Source organism: Cynocephalus volans, chromosome 4 (genome assembly GCF_027409185.1).
Source record: "Cynocephalus volans isolate mCynVol1 chromosome 4, mCynVol1.pri, whole genome shotgun sequence".
Lineage (NCBI taxonomy): Eukaryota > Metazoa > Chordata > Mammalia > Dermoptera > Cynocephalidae > Cynocephalus > Cynocephalus volans.
In genome coordinates, this window is record NC_084463.1 from 164,718,710 (window position 1) to 164,739,219 (window position 20,510).

Below are 20,510 nucleotides of genomic sequence, written 5' to 3' on the forward strand. Positions count from 1 at the left end.
GGAGGACAGGTGAACTCACGGCCACAGAGCAACCTCAACTCTGCACCTCACCTTAGCAGGTCCGATTAATGTGCACCATCTAAAGAGCCGTCACCAGCCATAGCACATACTGTTTCAAACTAGATGCAAATTTTTTGCTCATTCACCCATTTTGCTACCTAAACTATGCAGTTCTGATGCCTTGATTTATTGATGTTTTCCCGTGTCTGGCCCAGTGCCTAGCATCAAGTGGCTCAACATTGAATAAGTGAATGAAAAATAGCAATGTCTCACAGTTGTCATGTCATCTATAAAATTTAAAGCAATTTTGGGAAGTGTCAGGAAGTAAGGAAAAGGTTTTCCTGGTTGTACTCCCTGCAGAATCAGGTCCCTCTACTAAAGGTGCTCAAACAACACAGATATATATTATTTTACTGAACAAGTCCTCTGGGGGTGCTCCCAGTGGGCACAGCCTTCTGATGTAGTCTTTCCTCCATGTGTCAACAAATCATGGTTTCCAAATTCCCAACAGACATTCATCTTTGAGACTTGAGAATGAGAAATCGGAATTCCCCAAATCCTAAGTTATTCTGTATTTTTTCAAAACACTGTATTTACATGTTTTTAAATAATAATGGGTGACCATAATAAGGAGGTTCGAAGGTTGTCTGTAAAAACAAAATAAAAACAACAGCATAAGTGCATGGCTTCTTATTATTATAAGCCAATATATTTTTGACAATATTATACATTTTCATAACATGTAAAAAATGATCTCTATCTGATGTAGACATTTGGTAATCAAAAACATTAAAAGAAGAGAATATTAGCAAAAGATAAATGCCAAATAAAAGCAATTTTTAAAATTTAAAGATAATTGCACAAGTATCTAATATTTAGAAGACTAATTGTCCTATCCAATAATGTTAATCTCTGTTTCACACAAATATTCCAGTTGTAGAAAAATTTCCTAGGCATGCATCTAACAGCACCTGACTTAGGCAATAGGGAGAGAATAGGTTACTGTTTCTTTTACTGTGATAAAATATGCATAACGAAATTTGCCACCCTAACCATTTTGAAGTGCACAGCTCAGTGGCATTAAGAACATTCACAGTGTTGTGCAGCCATCACCACCACCCATCTCCGGACTTCTTCATCTTGCAAAACTGCAACTCTGTCCCAACTGTACAATAAGTTCCTTTTCTCCCTCCCACAGCCCCTGGCAACCACCATTCTACTTTCTGTCTCTACGAACTTGACTCTTCTAGGAACTTCATGTAAGTGGAATCACACAATGTTTGTCCCTTGTGTTTGGCTTATTTCACTTAACATCCTGTCTTCGAGGTTCATCCCTTAGGTTACTATTTTAACGATGAAACTGTTCCACCTGCTTCACAAATAACTGTAGCCAACAGTGAATATTCAGACTCAGGAAAATGCCAGAAAGTATTACTGGGTGTAATAACGTAACATTTCTATCTCTTAGCAAGGTTAATAACACAGAATCACACCTGAAGTTCCCAATGTAAGTACTTAGTTTGCTTATTTTTTAGAACACTACCCACAGGATTCGTATAAAGTATACTCCGTGTATAAACTCATTAAGATTTATTTTATTTGCAAGAATAACTCACCATTGGCAGAGGCAGAGCCAAGAGCAGGCACTTACAACATGGCACAGCCACAGGCAAGACTGGGTGGCTGGTTCTCTCCCACATGCTTCCTGCCTGGTTCAGAAATGTTGACCTTAACCTTCAACTCATATGACAGCGTTTTCTGCCCTTGCTTTTGACTTGACATCAGTGAATTTCTTTGAACCGGTAACCTCCCTATGCTGACTGTTAAGTTTAAATCTCCAAAGAGAATTCTAATATTTTCCCTTTTTCTCAATTTCTTGCTACTGGGGTTTAGGAAAAACATAAATTTCCTGAAAAATGGTAGGAAGGAATTCCCTAGAAACACGTATCTTCCCTAACTGGCTGCCACAGCCCCCAGCCCCAGTCCTCGAGGGCAGAGTCTCTAAAAGGAAGAAAAGGCCAGAAGCCATGGGGCTTTCTACTGCTCTTTCTTTTATCAGAGAGGAAATCCCCAGAGACTCTGCACGCTTTCCCTTATGTGTCATTGATGAGAACAGAGCCCATCAGGAGTAAAAGGGAACGAGATGCTCATGGAGCTGAACCAATCCCGATTCATTCACTCCGGGGGATGCGCATAGCCCATATAAAAGGGACTTCCTCTAGCAATACCTGTGATCGCTCACATAATGCTTCCCAACTCACTCAACCCTCACAGCAATCCAATGAGGTGGTGATGTCATCCTTGCTTTACAAATGAGGAAACTGACTCCCACAGAGGTTAAGCAACTTGCCTGAGAATGCACAGCTATGGAAAAGAAGCAGAGCCAAGATTCGACCCAGACTACCTGGCTCCAGAGTCCAAGTTTACATCTCCTGGGTCAAAGGGACTTTCAAAGAAGGGAATGGTGACCAGGCAGGGAGCCAACTGGGAGTGCCACCATGGTCACCTCTCATTTGTAGCAATAAGAGTCTGACAATGAACATCCCAGTGTGGTAGCGGGGGTGTTATTATTGTCATTTGACAGATGAAGAGATTGAGGCTTAGGTTACTTTCTTGCTCCAGGTCAAGGTAAAGACAAGACCTGGGAGTCCCCCTGAGATCTCTGAGAGGTTGAACTACCTCTGTCTGGGCTTTTCTTCCTATAATAGCTTGACATTCTTTTAAGTGGCTCCATTTGAAGGACACAGTGAAGTTGCAAGAAAAGAAAGTTGCAAGATGCTTATGACTTGCTTTTATAATTATACACATGAATGAGACAAAAGTCTTTACACTCGTGTAGGAGCCTGTGAGATGCCCTAAGAGCAGGTGTCCTCACTGTACCTGGCATCGTGCTGGGGGCAATGGGGAGTATTTCAGACAAGAGTGGGGGACACAGATCCATAGATCTCAGTGGATATCAGGGGTCAGTACCTTGATGGCCCATCATTGATCTAAGTGTTTTGACCCCAACTTTGGGGGCCTGGAGACACCTTCTGATATAGCAGCAGGAACACCAGCTTTGGAGCCAGAGAGTTTTGGGTTCAAACCCTTGATTCTACCACATTATACACTGTGGGGTATAGGATGTGTTATATAAACTTTGAGTCTCAGTGTTCTCATATAAAAATATGTAGGATATACTTGTGAGGATTTGTGGGAATGGATAAGGCATTCTTTGTAAAATGCTCTGCAAATGTGGTTTTTTTATTATCACTTCACTGTAGGTGTCTACAATCTGGACTGACCCGAACAAACCAAGTTCCCAACAGGCTCATCGATGGACCAAAATTCCAATTAATTGGTTTACTATGACAAATAGAACTGCCATGGAAACCAGAACTCAGGCCGTCATCTCCCTGGGTTAGCAGCCACTAGGACCTCAGTTTCCTCATCTGCAAAACAGGAAGAAAAAAGAAACAGCCAGGTGGGGAATTATTTTAAGAATGAAATGAGATGAATAAATAAATTGGTATTTCTGTGCCCTAGGGATGGCATAATCTGGGCTGCACTGGATACCCACTGATAAAATGCTTACACTTCAGTTGTCCATTAAAGAGACCACTCATTGTTCACAACATGGGAACAGCACCTGGAATCAAGAGCGCCGGGTTCACTCAAGGCTCCAGTCCCAGCTCTGCCACAAACTAGCTGAGTGTCTATGGGCAAATCCGTTTTGCATTTTTGCACTTTGGTTTCCTCGACCATTCACCCCCAGCCCTTCTGTTCAGCCCTTCCCCAGAACTGTGTTGTCACAGCACCATTCGGTTAGGTTGCTTTACAATTTCTAGGTAGATCAGGGACACACCCTGATCTCAGCAGGAACCCTCCTTCCTGTGCACCTTACTTCTCTAGAATGCGGAAGCATCCTGGGTAATGCACCTGGTTGACAATTAACTACAGCATCCAGATACCTTCCAGAGTGGAGGCTGGTGGGCCTCTGCAGCAGCCACGTTTGCAAAAAGTGAATCCTGGCTATGCTAATGAACTCTCTGCTTCCTCCCCACCCTTACTACCATATTTTCTTTATCAAGCCTTTAACAGAAGAACTGGAGTGAAAACGTCTTCATTGTTTCCTTGACAGAGCTTTATAAGGATGCCACTCAACCGCTGAAATGTTTTTCAGATAAATACTGCTTAGTTTAGTTGGGTGGTGTGGATAACTACATCTAAGTCATTTCAGCTTCCTGAAAGCAATTCTTCATGGTTCTTTCTTGCCCAGGTTTTATTAAACTAATATTTGTGCACACTTTTCCTAATGATAAAAATAATGCACATTCATGATAAAGTATCTGGAAAACAGAAAATAGCACAAAGAAGGAAATGAAAACTCTAACCATAATCCCACTCAGAGATAACCACTGCCAACATTGTGCTGTATCTCTTTCTAGGACTATACACACACACACACACACACACACACACACACACACACACACACAACTATATAAAGGTATATACTTGTATACTGTATATATATAGAGAGAGAAATACAAAAAACAAACTGAATACTGTAAAAATATTTACACATAGCGCATATATGTTTCTTTTACAAATTTGAGACAAAATTTAATTTCACTTTTCAAAAATATTTCATATAAAACTCATTTCATTAAAAATTTATCTCTTTAATTTAAAAATTCTGGAATTTTTTATATACAAGATAATAAATTTACATAATACATTTTTCATCTAAACACAGTCTGTTTCTTTTTTGAATGTGGGTTCACACTATATATACTTGCTTGTAACTTGCTTTTTTACAAGTTTCTTTCCCATTTATAAAAATTAGGGCATACTTTACATATCAGTGTACAGTTCTGTGAGTCTTAACAAATGCGTATAGTAGAATAACTACCACCACAACCAGGATAAAGAATTTTGCCTGTCATTAGACAGTTGGCTAAATATAACTGTGAATATGAGCAAGTTCTCTGTCATTTGGAAGTGCAATGATTTAACTAGTCTCTTTTTGTTGGCCATTTTGGGGGTTTGTTGTTTTTTTTTTTTTTTTTTTGCAGCTGACCCATATGGTATTTAGGCTGTTTACAATTTTCCTCATATTGATTTTGCAATCTGGGGAATGAAAAAGAGTGAAAGCTGGGATTCTCATTTTCCTAAAGTATATACCAAATGGGCTTCTTTCTCCCTTCTCTGCTGGAAAAACTTATCATTCGAGAACCAATTCAGATGTTACCTCCTCTGTAAAGCTCCTGTGATGCCAGCTGGACAGCTGGTTCCTCCCTCCTCTGTGGTTCCAGAGCACCAAGTAACACACTTTTTACAGGACAGACATTGCAATAGCCTGTTTTTCTTCTCCCTGTCAGGCTGTGAACTTGGTGTAGAAGTGATGTTTTAGGTAGTTCTGTGTTCCCAGAACCCAGGCCATGCCTGGCTTATACATGCTCCATGAATATTCTTGAGATGAATGAACATTCTACCTTGTTGAAATAGATGTTGGTATTGTGCCGATTTCTTAGAGACAGGTACTTTATGAGCATGGTGCAAATATGGGCTGGATGAATTAAGCAGATACTCCTAAGGAGAGCCAGAAATTTTCTTCTGTTCCAGACCCTTGAACAGGGGAAATGGGGATTTGTGCAGAATTGCTGGTGTGTGGAGGGGCAAATGATACCTGTAGAACGCCTCACAGAACTAAGTGGTTATCTTTATAATTTTAAAATAGCAAAAAACAAACAAACAAACAAACAACCATCAAAAAACCCCCGAGGGTCAGCGGTGCAAATTCATATTTACACGTAGTCATTCATAAAGATCTATTAAAGGAAAGAACAAATGAATGGAAGAAAGGTGTACCGAACTCTGTTGGTAAGAAAGTTCATCAGAGGTAGTGCTTGTTCTTGGTGAGCTTGCACTGGGGAATCAAAGAATGACCTTGGAAGGGTTCACCGCCCTCACTCCCCATGCAGTCTTTCCTCAGGCTTGGTTAGTTCAGGGGCTGCTGGCCGCCTACCTCCAACATCAGACAGTGGGCAGTGGTAACTGGGAAGGATGTCCTGACATTTTGGTTTGTGAAGAGTTTGTGCCCCAGGAGTCAAACCCTGGGGGGAGAGGGGAGCATCTGCTTTAATCTGTTAAAGGTCTATTTTAAATCTCTATATCTGCAACATCTGGCGCAGAACTTGGCACATAGCAGGCGTTTAAAAATGTTTGCAGAAGGGGCCGGCCCGTGGCTCACTCGGGAGAGCGTCGTGCTGATAACACCAAGTCAAGGGTTAAGATCCCCTTACTGGTCATCTTTAAAAAAAAATTAAATTAAAAAAAAAATGTTTGCCCAAAAGATAAAAATGACCACGACCCGCAGACTGCCCCCTGCCAGGTTCTCAACTAGTTGCCCTTCACGCATGTTCCACGCCTGGTTGATTCGGGTTCTACGTTCTCCAGCGGAGGCACTGACTCGCCCGCGCTCACGCTGCGGAGTGAAAGCCGCAGCGCGGAGCTGGAGCAGGAGCTCCTCGGCGGCAAAGCCTGCCTGTGCCCACTGCGCCAGGAGCCCCGGGGCCAAGGTGTGCCCATCTCGGCCTCCAGGTCCGGCAGGCAGCTCTCCCTAAGTGGGTCTTGCGTAGAAACGGCGTCCCTCTGCGCCTGGCAGGCTCCGTTCTGACTCGGCGGGCTCCGATGCCCGTCCTCGGCGGGTGACTAACGCCTCGGCTCGCTTTTCCGTAAGGCGGGGATCAAAGCGCCGCCCGCTCGCGCGGTCGCGGAACGTGACACGCAGGAAGCATCTGTCCCAGAACCTGAGGCACAGCAGACGGCCCCTGGCGCCCCCGCGGCCGTGGGAGGACGTTTGGGGACAGCCGCGACGAGCGCGGACACCTGGGCTCCTACCTGTGGCTCGGGCCTACGACCCCCACCTGGGCGGGTCCTGGAGGGGCGGAGCTTCGGTCACATCCGGCCAATCAGCGCCGGGGAGTCGGTGCCCGCCCCCTCCTGTGGAGGCGGCGCCTGCGCACTGGGCGTCCGCGGCTCTCTCCGGGCCCCGCCCCCAGGGCGGTGCTGACGCTCGCGTCGTTGCGCCCGACGTCGGGCACGTTGACGCCGGCGACGCGCAGCCGGGCCCGCTCCTCCTCCGCTCTTACAGTGTCCGGCCGCGGGCCGGCCTTAGTGACTGGGGCGCCGGGCCCCTGGGCCGCGGCGTGGGGCGGGCGGGCGGACGGACGCCGGCCTCGGGTTGCCTTCGTCGGCCCCCGAGCTCGCCCGGAGCGAGCAGCCGCCCGCCAGCCGCCGCGGAGCCTCCTCGCCCGCTCCCGCCGGCGAGCAAGGTAAGGGAGCGGGAGACTGAGGCAGTCTCGGGCGGAGCGGCTCAGGGCGCCCCGGGCGTCGGCACGGCCCTCGGCCCGCGGCGGCTGCGCGGCCGGCTGAATGTCACCCGGGGGACGGGCGCGCCGCAGGGCGGCGGGGGCCGGGGCCGAAGGGACGCGCTCTCGGGGCCACGCGCCTCCCTTCCCCCGGCCCCACGACCAGGGACCTAGCGCGCGGCGGGGACAATGACCTGTGGCTTCTAGAACCCCAGCCGGCGCGGGCTCCTTGGAAACGGTCGTCAGTGCCGTGGCGGCCGCGGCTTCTGCAGCACCTGATTCGGGCGGAGAGAGCGGGGCGCGGCTGGGCCGGGGGTCAGCCTCACCGTGAGGGGCGCCGGGGGTCTGCCGTGCCCAGAGTGCGGCCCGGAGCCTCGGGAGCGGCCCCCTTGCCCTCGCCCCGTCTGTGTGTTGGCGGCACTTAATAGCCTCTGATCGACTCACCTATCACTTTTCCTTCCCTCCTAGCCGTCCCCGGCTGTCCTGACCTGCTTGCTCTATTTCCATTGTGGAATTTTATTTTGGGCTGTAAACTTACGTAAGTTAGGTTGACTGACCAACCATTGGCGAACACCTCTCCCAACCCTTCACAAGTCCCGTTCCTTTAGTGCTCACCAAATCCAGCCCAAGAATTCAGGGAGCCGTCAGTCCTTCCCAGGAGCTGACTGCACACATTCCTGTAAGATGCCTGATGGGTTTTGTACTTGTCAGTTCTGCTGGCTCTGTGCTCCTTCTATGCTTTTCCTGAAAAGTGACTGGGTGGCATGTGTGTTTGACTTGCTCTCCCCCCACCGGGAAATTGGAAAAATAGGTACCTGAAGCACACTTGTTCTCAACAACTAAAAAGTACAGCTTTGTGAACAAAATACTGCTGGGTTTGCTCTTTATGTGAGGGGCAGTCCTCTGGTCTCGACCCCTTCACAGGGTTATTGTCCCTGTGAGTATCTTCATGGTGTGTGTTCCTGCCCTTAACATTTGCCTGTGTATGCTTTCCCAACTTATTTGCATACAAAGTGTAACAGATCTGAGAATAAAGAGGCTGTGAACCTTTCATTTATTAGCTGCAGATACTTATGAAATTGCAGATTTATGGGAACCTGTATTCTGCTCTTAATGATTCTAGTCTGGGTCTTTCATTTCCAGATGATGTGTGAGGTGATGCCAACCATCAGTGAAGCCGACGGCTCCCCAGGAGGAAGTGGGAGCCATGCATCCGGCTCCCCTTCACAGGCAGACGCAGATTCACATTTTGAACAGTTGATGGTCTCCATGCTAGAAGAAAGGGACCGACTTCTTGACACTCTTAGAGAGACTCAAGAAACGCTGGCATTAACCCAGGGGAAATTACACGAAGTTGGTCATGAAAGAGATTCCTTGCAGAGACAGCTCAATACTGCACTTCCACAGGTATGAGTGCTTTTAACCTGAAACTCTACAGAGCTCTACAGATTTTTTTTTCTGCTAAATTTTTTTATGGTGTCATCTTTTTTTAATACTGAGGTACTTCAAAAAGTTCGTGGAAAAATAGAATTGAAAGGTAATAGGAATCTTTCCGTGAACTTTTATATATTCATTCATTCATTCATTCACTCATTCATTACCGGTAAGGGGATCTCAACCCTTGGCTTGGTGTTGTCAGCACCATGCTCAGGGAGTGAGCAAACCGGCCATCCCTATATAGGATCCGAACCCGTGGCCTTGGTGTTATCAGCACCGCACTCTCCCTAGTGAGCCACGGGCTGGCCCCTTTTCTGTGAACTTTTAAAAGTATCCTCACATTTTGGATGAGTGTTTTGCGCAACCATTTGTGAATTGATGGTTTCTGGTGTTTGTGAGTCACTTACAAAGTTCCTAGGGGATTAAACTTCTTTGGGAGAACAAACTTGTACTCTAAAGTCATGTGAAAATACCTCATTACTCTCTCTCTCTCTCTCTTTTTTTCTTTCTTAACATCAGATAAGTGATTTAACCTCATTACTCTCATTCCTGTCTTTGGGGGACTGCCTAGATTTGGGAAAGTGCTCCAAAGTTTTTGAAAAAGGGCCATGAAGGAGTCAGGCTATGTGGTACCTTTCATTCTGTTGTCTTAAACCTTTTGCTAAATGTGTATTTCCCACAGATTGTATCTTATGGATTGTAGCTCATGTATTTCCAATTTCTTATCAAAATTTAATAGACAAATAGAAGTGATTTCATAGAAAAAAATGTTTCTACAGCCTGCCTTTATCAGAACACCTGTGTTTGGTAAATCAAATTTGCTTTAGGGGATAGAAAACTGGAGATTAATTCCTTAGGAACTTTCTCATTGGCAGACAGGAATTTTATAGCTTAGAATTTAAAAGTTTAGAGCAACTGAACTTGTTTCTCCAAGTATATTGCATTTGGACCAGGGTTTCAAAGCCTTTTCTTATGGAGTTGAATGAGGATTTAATAGTAGGTGAAAGGAGAAAGTGTTAGAACTAGAAAAGTGTAAGGCATAGTGGGAGATAAGTACTTAGGTATTTACGAGCTGTCTAGATGCCCTGTTACTTATTCATAATAGGTGCCTTTATGGTGCATTCAGGTAGACCTGAATAAGCCTACATTTATACTCTTATGATGAATCTGCAGTGATAAATTAGTAAATGAGTAATTACTAGCCTTAATGCATTTCTTGGCTATAGTCAAGTCTCCTGAAAGATTGATAAGCTAAACATTTGGATTTCCTTTTTAGCAATTATTTGATGTTAGTGCTATATGTTCCTTTGTTGTTGGGTTAGGGAATTATTAAGGTTTTTCTCAGTTGAATCTTATAAATTACCAAGTTTGGGTCATATTTTATTAAGACAAGCTTTTAAGGCCAACTTATGTTTTACTGGGATTTTATTGTATTTGTAAATCTTATCGATAGTTTTGGGTTTCTGTTACTGTGTTTGTTTTCATGTAATTTAAGAGACATATACTGAAGTGTATCAAATATTTATTTGATAAGGCAGTTTTGAGTGAGTGAGAGTGTGGTATTCTAACCCCAAGGCCAAGGGTTCAGATCCCCATACTGGCCAGCTGCCAAAACAATGAACAAAAAAAAAGATCAGGTAGTTTTGGAAAGAGTGGGCGCACAGGACGTGTCAGCAAAGTGACAGGAGTTTTGCACAGTTAGTGTCAGGCAATGGGGGTTGCCATGCCCACTGGAGAGTGGGTTGTTCAGTGATTTGTTTCTAGCTACTGCCCAGCGGAGTAGCCTGGCATTGCCCGGTGCAGTGGGTAATGTGAGTGTGCCAGCGGTTCATATCGCCACTGGAGCGCCTGATGCCAGCATTTCACAAACACAGGAACCATTAAGGAAACTTGTTTTGGACCCTTCCCTTTCCTGGAATGTGGCTCATCTTTGGTGGCTAATAGTGTGACCAGATAGGCATGTGAGTCAGGTAAGTACATTTGTACTCCTGGCATGTTGTGTAGGCAAATCAGAGTATACTTTTAAAAATTTCACTGTAACATACATCAGAAAAATTCACAAATCATAAATGTACATCTCGGTGAGCTTTTCACAAAGTTAACATACACGCATGACCACCACCTGGATCAAGAAACAGAACATCACCAAACTTCCCACCTACTCCCAGTGATGGTCCCTAAAAGCCAACCATGGTCTTGACTTTAAACCATTGATTACTTTTGCCTGTTCTTTATTTTATGTAATAAAATAAAATAATAGTTTTGTTTCTTGGCTCTTTCACTCAGCATTGTATTTGTGAGACTTGTTTGTGTTGTCTCACCTAGCGGTTCTCCTCATCTGCTGTCTGGTGATCTAATGGACGAATATATGTTACGTAATGTAATTTATTCTTTCTACTGTTCACAAACATTGGGGTTGTTCCAGTTTTTGCAAGTGCTATCCTGAATATTCTTGCTTGTGTTTTGGTGCTATGTCTAAATTTCTGCTGGAGGGCCGGCCCGTGGCTCACTCGGGAGAGTGCGGTGCTGATAACACCAAGGCCAAGGGTTTGGATCCCATATAGGGATGGCCGGTTGGCTCACTTGGGAGAGCGTGGTGCTGACAACACCAAGTCAAGGGTTAAGATACCCTTACCGGTCGTCTTTTAAATAAATAAATAGATAGATAGATAGATCGATAAATTTCTGCTGGGTGTGTACCAAGGAATAGAATGGCATGTTGATAGTGCGTGCATTTGTTCAGCCCTGGTAGATATTGCCAAAAGTGGTGTGGCAGCTTGTACTTCCACCCAGCACTGTATGAGAGGTCGGTAAATTGTTCATATGTTCTCCAATACTTGGTATTGTCCATTCTTTTAATTTTAGCTGTTCTGGTGGGTGTTTAGTGGGAGGTAGGCTCAGTATGGCTTGAATTTGCTGTTCCCTGATAACCTGCAGAGAGAGAGTTTCCCCGCATGTGTTCATTGGCCATTTGAATGTCTTCTTTTGTTAAATGATTGTCTTTTGCCCATTTGTTGACTGGGTTGTCTATTTTATTTCTTATTGATTTGAGAGAGTTCTTAATATATTCGAAGTACATACGTGTATGGTACATTGTCTTCATACGCTTGTGTTTGCCTTTGGTTAATCCTTTCGGTAATTTTTTTTTCTGGTAACGTTTAATGCTCTTTGTGTTTTGGTTAAGAAATCTGCAGGTTCATGAAGATATTATCCTATATTTTTTGTAAAAGCTTAATTGTTTTACCTTCCATCTGAAATTGATTTGTTTATGGTGTGATAAGATAGGGGCCAACATTCCTTTCTTTTTTTTTTTTTTTTTTATAAATATACCTGTCCCCTTGACCCAGCATAATTTATTAAAAAGACCACCATTTCCTGAGTTCCTAAGTGCACTGCATTGTCATCTCTGTCATCACAGTCAAGTGACTGTAAGTGTGTGGGTCTGTTTCTGGACTCTCCTCTGCTCCATTGATCTTTTCGTCATCTTTTTTTTTTTTTTTTGTTGTTGTTGTTTTTTGTTTTTTGTTTAAAGATGACTGGTAAGGGGATCTTAACCTTTGACTTGGTGTTGTCAGCACCACACTCTCCCAAGTGAGCCACGGGCCGGCCCTGTTTTCATCATCTTTGCACAAAATACCAAACTGTCTAAATTACTATAGATTTAGTTTATCTTGAGATCTGGTCATTTAAGTCCTCCACCTTTGTTCTTCAAGATTTCTGTAGCTAATCTTGGCCCTTTGCATTTTCAGATAAATTTTAGAATCCACTTGGCAATCTCTCTCCAGAATATGTGCTGGGATTTTAATTGGTATTACATTTAATCTATAGACCAGTGTGGGGAGAAATGACATCTTTTTAATGTTGATCTTCTAATTCATGAACACAAAATAGCCTTTTGTTTATTTAGATCTTCTTTAATTTGTCTTAATATTTTATAGTTTTCTGCATATAGGCCTTATACATCTTTAATTAGATTTATTCACAGGTATTTGATTTTTTTGATACCATTATAAATTATATCTTTTAAAAAATTGAGTTCTGTGATTATTACTAGTATATAAAGATAGAAGTGATTTTTTGCATATTCACCTTGCTGAATTCACTTATTTCTGATAATTCTTCTTGTATTTTTCTCTGTGTACATAATTATGTGTGCAAATAACGGCAATTTCGGTTTTTTTGTTTGTTTGTTTTTTGTTTTTTTTCCTTTCCAAGTGCTGTAAGCATTTTTTTCTTGCCCTATTGCACGGCTAGGAGCTCCAGTACAGTGTTGAATAGAAGTGGTGTCCATGTCTTGTTCTCAGTATCAGGGAAAGCTTTCACTATTTTACCCTAAGATGTGATAGTTATGTAGGTTTTTGTAGATATTCTTCATTAAAAAATGAAAATTCTGCTCCATTCTTAGTTTGCTAAGAGTTTTTTAAAAGTCAAGAGTGGTTATTAAATTTCTTAACGTGTTTTCTTCATTTTTTGAGACAGTCATGGGATTTTTCTGTTATGTGGTGATTTAACTTCTTTAAATCTGTGATTCTAGAATAATTTCAACCTGATCTCTATGAATTCTTTTTCTTACTGGGTTTTGTTTGTTATTATTTTGTTTAGGATTATTGCATCTACATTCATGAGAGAGAGTAACCTGTAATTTTGCTTTCTTGTATTGTCCTGGTCAGGTTTTGGTGTCAAGGTTATTCTGATCTCACAAAACAAGGTGAGAAGTGTTTCTGTTTTTCTCTTCCCTAGAAGAGTTCCTTTGAAATTGGTGTTTTCTTCCTTAAATGTTTGGAAGAATTCACAATAAAACCAGCTGGTGTAGGGTTTTCCTTGTGAGAAGGAAAAAATTTAGAATCAATTTTATAAGCAGAAATAGAATTTTTCTGATTTAAGATTTCTTTTTGTGTCTGTTTGTTTGTTTGTTTGTTTGTTTGTTTTTATAAAGATGACCAGTAAGGGGATCTTAACCCTTGACTTGGTGTTGTCAGCACTACACTCACCCAAGTGAGCCACGGGCCAGCCCCTTCTTTTTGTGTTTGTTTAGATAAGGCGTTTCTTTTCCCTAGAGATTTGTTCAGGCCACCCAAACTTTCCAATTTGTCAGTATAAAGTGATTTATAATAACCTTAATATCTGCAAGATTTGTAATGATGTTCCCTTTTAATAATTCTTGATGTTGGTTATTTGTGCTTTGTCTCTTTTTCTTAAACAGTCTTGGTAGGGGTTTCTGAATTTTATAAGTCTTTTCAAAGAACCAGTTTTTGGCTTTATTTTTTCTTCTGTTTAATGTTTGTTTCCCATTTCACTAATTTCTATTTTTTTCTTCCTTCCACTTTGTTTTTGTTTGCTGTTCTTTTTTTCTAGTTTCTTGAGTAGATACTCAATTGATTTTAATCTTTCTTCTTTGTAATATTCATATTTAAGGCTGTAAGTTTCCCGCTAAGCACACCTTTAGCTGCATCCACCAAAAAGTCAAATTTTCATTATCTTTTATGTGAAAATATTTTCTCATTTTCATTGTAGTGTCTTTTTTTTTAATTCATAACATTTTTTAGAAGTGTATTGCTTAACTTCCCAAGGTTTTGGGGCGATTTTCTAGTTATCTTTTTATTGATTTCTAGCTTAATTCCATTAAGGTCCCTAAATATACACTGCATTATTTCATTCCTTTGAAATGTGTTGAGCTTTGCTAATAGCCCTGTATATATTCAGTTTTGTTAAATGTTCCTGGGCACTTGAAAATAATGTATATTGATAGGAATGCAGTGTTCTATGTATATCAGTGAGATCAACCTTGTTAATCGTGTAATCCAGATTCTGGTAGGCACATTAAAGTAAAAAGAGATAGGTGAAATTAATTTTAGTAATATATTTTATTTAACTCAAATATCCCAAATGTTATCATTTCAACATGTAATCAACATTAAAACACAGATATTTTACATTCTTATTATTAGGCTAAGTCTTTAAAATCGCGTGTATATTTTATACTTACAGCATCTCAATTTGGAGTAGCCACATGGTAAGCACTTAATAGTCATAAGGAGCTATGTATTGGACAGCACAGTTCTGTGCCCTTACTTGTTTGTTTATTCTGTCAATTATCGAGAAATGTGTTTTAAGATTTCCCACTATGATTATGGATTTGACTATTTTTCCTTTTAGCTCTATCCATGTTTATGTATTTTGAGATGGTGTTATTAGGTACATTCAAATTTAGAATGCATGGGCCAGCCTGTGGCTCACTCGGGAGAGTGCGGTGCTGATAACACCAGGGCCACGGGTTCGGATCCTATATAGGGATGGCCGGTTAGCTCACTGGGTAAGCGTGGTGCTGACAACACCAAGTCAAGGGTTAAGATCCCCTTACCAGTCATCTTTAAAAAAAAAAAAAAAAAAATTTAGAATGCTTATCTTGGAAGATTGAACTTTTGTCATTATGAAGTATCCCTGTTAGGTCTAGCATTGCTTTTTGGGTTGGTTTTTTTTTTTTTTTTTTTAACTTTTTTTTGGTTGTTGGCTGGGACAGTGATTGAACCCCAGTTCTCAGTGTTGCTTTTTGCTTTCAAGTCTACTTTATTTGATATTGATATTTGCCTCATTAGCTTTTTTAGTTTGTATTTGCCTGCGTATCTTTTCCTTTCATTGGTTTGTATTTACTTGTGATCTTTTCATTAAAGTGTGCCTCTGTAAACAGTGTGTGGTTAGTTTTATTTTGATCAGTCTGACAGTCTTTGTCTTTTAACTAGAGTATTTGCTCCATTTAAATGTAATTATTGATATTTGAGTTTATAGGCATCATGTTACTACTTGTTTTCTATTCGTCCCCCATTTTGTTTTTTTCCTTCTTGCCTTCTTTTAGAAATATGAAGTGTTTTTTAATTCTATACTTTTTCTCTGTTAGGTTGTTGGATATGTATGTATATCGTTGTTCCTAGATAACAGGATGTATTTTAAATTTAAACCTGGTTTAGTACTTTTACTACTTCCCAGATGCTGCTATTTTCTTAGGTGAACTACGTTTAACTCCCTGCCACCTTTTGTGTCATCCTTACACATTCTAACTTTAGATATATTTTTGGTATCATCCTCTGTTTTGTACAGTTAATGTTTATTTAGTTTATCCTCATAATTACCCTTTTAGTTGTTCTTAATTCCTTCTTGTTTTTTCTTATTTACCAGAGATTATTTTTCTTTTCTCTGAAGAACTTTCTTTACTGTTTCTTTTAGTTCATTTCTGTGGGTGATGAATTGTCATTTTTGTTTACCTGAAAAGTCTCTGTATTGCTTACTTTTGAAGGATGTTTTGCTGGGTATAGAATTCCAGGTTGGTGGTTAATTTTTCCACCATTTCATAGCTGTCCGTTCATTGTCTTCTGGCTTCCCTTCCTTTTTCTTGAAAAGTCAGCTCTCGGTTTACTTGTCCCCTTTAAGGTAGTACCTTTTTTTCCTGTGGTTGCTTTTATTATTTTCTTCTTGCCTTAGGCATCAGCAAAACTGCTGGTTTTTGTTGTTTAGGTGGCTTGATTCTTTAATGAGTTTTGGGACAGTTTCAACCATTGTCTTTATAAATATTCCTTATTCCCCATTCTATCTGTCCTCTATTCTGAGGGTCTCCATTTGTATGTATACTAGATCTTTTTACCATGTCCTACATGTGTCTTATGATCCTTTTTGTATTTTGTAGTCTTTTTCTGTTTATTTCTATCTAGATTTTTTTTGTTTTAACTGATCTATCTTCCGGCTAACTGATCTCTTTTCAGCTGTGTTCAGTCTGCTGTTCAGCCCAAAGATTGAGTTCTTAATTTCAGTTACTATATTTTTCAAATGTTCTAGAATCTGTTTGATTCAAAGTATTCCTGCTCTCTAGTAAATTTTTATTTATTTATTTATTTTTTTTTTGGTGGCTGGCCGGTACAGTGATCCGAATCCTTGACCTTGGTGTTTTAACACCACACACTAACCTACTGAGCTAACCAGCCAGCCTCCTCTAGTGAAATTTTCCCTTTTGTCAGGTATATTTTTGAACAGTTGAAGTTTGCATCTGATAACTCCAGTAACTAGGTCACCTCTGGGTTTGTTTCTATTTCTGTTTTTCTTTTTCCTTTTTGTCCTATTTGTGGATATTTTGGTCCTGTTTGTGGTTTTTGTTTTTTAAATTGAGTGTCAGACATTACATATGAGGTGCTGGGTGATGCTTTCTTCCTTCAGAGAGTTTTCCTCCTATCATCTGATGCATGCCTATAGTGAGCACAGATGATCTCAGAGTAGCCAGGGACTCATTGACGTGAGGCTGGGATTCAGTCTTTGTGAGCCTCAGTCTAAGCCACCTTCACCACCTGCTGCTCTGGGGTGTAGCCCTCCAGGGTTGTTTCCCAGGGCCCCTCTTACTTGGTGCATCCAGAAGCCCAATTTTTGCCTCTCTGACACCACGAGACTACTGAAAGCTCAGCTTCTCAGCCATATGTTGCAGTGTTGGGCTCATTTTATGTGTCTCCCTTTTCTCTGGAATTTGGCCCCCTAAGTCCTGGCTGACTGTAAGGCCTGTACTCCCAGCTTTTGTCTTCCCAGCCCCATGAGCTCTGTTTAGAGCTCTGTTAGCCCCTCCTTTCCTCTTGAGTTTCCGCTTGGCTTTCTTGCCAGCTCATAGGTGCACTGCCCCAAATCCCTTCATGAATGTCAGGAGCTCGTGGGCAAGAGCGGGGCTCTGAATATAGGGTTCTCCTGGGTTGTGGCCACTCCAGTTGTGGCTGCCTCTGTATCTCTTTGATACCTGCAAACAGACTTGTAAAAAACTTTTTCAGCTTTTCTGGAGTTGGTGAGTTGACGTGCTGCAGGCTACCTGTGGACATAACAGGAAGTAGGGAAAAAAATCGGTGTGCTCTCTCCATGTGTAGCAACATGTAGTGTCATGGCAAATGCTATTGATCATCACTATTGGGAAAAAACAAAACCCACTAAATCTTTGCATAGTATGCATTGTTCAGTTTCTGATCAGAATCCTCAGTTTGCTTCTGCCACTTAACCATAATGGAGCAAGCAGCCCACCCAACAGGAGACATGGGCCCCTCTCTTGGCCATTGTGTGGGATGTCCCATCCCACACTAGTTTCTCCTTTTGCCCTTGCCCTGGTGCCAGCCCAGGGAGGGCTTTGTGATGACAGATCTGGCAGTGGCAAAGGAGAAGGTGAGGGAAGTGAGATTTTTAAAAGACATTTCAGAGAACTCCAGTGTATGAAACCAAGAAAAGAGAATCTGTTCAGGTTGAATTGTGGGTGGGGCCCCCAGTTTTGCCTGTGTCTCTCCCAGAGTCTGCTAATTCTTGAGCTGGGTACAGAACTGAGAACACACTAAGGAATAAGGTCTTAAAATCACAGCTTAGTGAAAAATAAGTTTCCCAGTGTCGGATGCATTCACTGTCAAGGCAGAGGCAGCAGTATAGAGTGTCCTCTCAGGGACTGGGATGGGGAGAGCGGGCAAGCAGAGCCTGGTTAGGAGGCTGCTTCTGCAGTGTAGCAGGAGGTGTGATAGCCCAAAGTAGGAGGCTAGAGTACAGAGGTGGGGAGGGACATTAGAAAAGAAAAACCTGGCAGGCTGTGTCACCCTAAAGGATAAAAGGAGTGAGTGATGCCCAGGAAAAAGCTTGGGTGGGGAGGCAGAGAGGCCAAGGAAGATGCCCCCTTTGGCAGTATTTTCAGTTGTCACAACTAGGGCTAGGCATGCTCCCAAGTGTTCTACAAGGGGTCCCAAGGGTCAAGAGCGCCAAGGTTGAGAAACTCTGAGGTAAAGAATTCCAGGTTTTCTTCTTCAGGTATTGCTGTACTTCAAAGTTGGCCACAGCACTTTACCATACTTGAATTGTTGGTGCCAACAAGGTTTGATTCAGTGCCTGCTCAGCTTAATCTAGTGAACAAGTTAGGGAGAATCAGAATTAGGCAAACTAAGCTAAATGACTCTTCATCGAAGATGTGAATGACTAACCTTGAGTTTAGATAGTGCCCGTGCAGTGTGTCTGACTGGCGGCTTTGTTAGTGGTAGTCAGCAAAATCCCTACTGAAATACCATGCTTATTTGCATTGTTTTTGATTTATGAAATAAAGTATGTCCTTTCAAAATATTCTTTGACCATTTACATCTCTCTCTCTGTCTCTTTTTTTTTTTATTTTGGTGGCTGGCCAGCACAGGGATGGAACCCTGGACCTTGGAGTTGTCAGCACCATGCTCTAGCCAGCTGAGCTCACCGGCCAGCTCTGCATCTTCTCTCTTTTGCATACACTCATTTTGCTGTCTTTTCTAAGCAGCCCTGCCTTGTTCTACCTCTATTTCTACCCCCTTTGACTGTCAGCAAGGAGACAGGGCCATCCATTCTCTGTTGAGCTCTGGAGCCCAAGCACAGGTTGTGATACACCCTGACAGAATAAAGTGGCTAAAAGGAAAGTCATGACCCCAGTCATGTGGGGTAGGTTGCCTAGCTCACTGTCGTCCAGGAAGGCAGGTCTCTCTGAGGGGGTCGCTTTTGAGCTGAACTCTGAAGGCCAAGAGGAGCCAGGTGTGAGGACTTTCCCAGCAGCGGGGACTACATGGGTAAAGGCCAAAGGCCGAGGAAGAACCTAGCTGGTTCAAGGCTTGGGAATGGAGCCACTGTCCCTGGAGCTGCAAGGAAGGGAAGGGCGAGCAGATGAGCTCAGCCAGGTAGGCTCAGGTGGGATCAGACAGAGCCTTGCCAGGCAGAATTGTTTTTGTTTTATTTAAGTACCCTTTGGCCTCAGTACTTCGTGTGCATTGGAACCTTGGGGAGGAAGTGACGTGATTTGCTTGAGTTTTCTTAGAAGATCATGCTGATGCCATGTGGATAATGAGTTAGGGGTGGAGGCAGGAATAGACATGGGTGGAAACCATCGGTTAGAGTGGAGTCACTTCTGATGTGTAGGTCGGACTATAAAGTTAGTGCTGTAGGCGAAAATTAAAAGCCTTTAACATCACCCATCCCATAAAGCAGAGAACAATATACACTTTTTAATGTTACATAATATTTTAATGCAGTATACATAATGTTTATGTGTATGTGTATGAAGTGTACATTAATGTGTTCAAGTATTTAGTGAGTGCCTGTGAAGTGTTAGGCACTGTTCTAGGTGCTGAATATTCAGTATGTAACAAGGATTACATAGCCCACATGGTTTTTAGTTGTGTGAAGAGGGTAGAAGGAGGAGGGACCCACATAGTTCTGTTTAAGCAGGTTGGATGCTTGGATGATGCAGCTGTGGGAACACTTCCCACGTTTTGCCTGTGTTGGTGCAGGCAGAACTTGGGGACATGGTGCTCCTTCACTCTCAGCTGTGTCCCACGGATGCCTTGCCTGGGCGCCATGTTGTATACTTCCATTTAGGTGGACTTTAGGCTCCTTAAATTCAGTATTGGCTAAAACCGTTTCCCCCCCAGATCTGTCCCTCCTCCTGTGAATGGTGCAGTATTTTGTACCTAATCGGTAGGTCTGTAACTAAGGAGGCAGCTGTGCCTCTTTATTCACTGATCTCATCCAGCTAGTCTCTAGGTCCCAGGGACTGGACCTTTCCATCTCTTAGAGGTCCCCTCTGAGGCCCACTGCCGAGATCTGGAGCCTTTTTTCTTGATGGGGTTGACTCCTATGGACTCCGCAGATGTTTTGTGGCTTCTTTCCAGTTCATTGTCCGCTGTTGCGTGTGATCTTTCTAAAATGCAGATCCGA

General features: G+C 42.5%; 1 protein-coding gene across 1 annotated transcript in view; it reads left to right on the forward strand.

Moving 5' to 3' along the window:
• The first annotated feature begins 7,188 nt into the window (after positions 1–7,188).
• Positions 7,189–20,510, forward strand: part of PPFIA1 (PTPRF interacting protein alpha 1) — a 93,171-nt gene continuing 79,849 nt past the window's right edge. Inside the window, exons 1-2 of the mRNA XM_063095652.1 lie at positions 7,189–7,319; positions 8,499–8,762. Of these exons, the coding sequence (XP_062951722.1) occupies positions 8,499–8,762 (264 nt within the window). The 5' untranslated portion in view covers positions 7,189–7,319. The remainder of the gene's footprint in view (positions 7,320–8,498; positions 8,763–20,510) is intronic.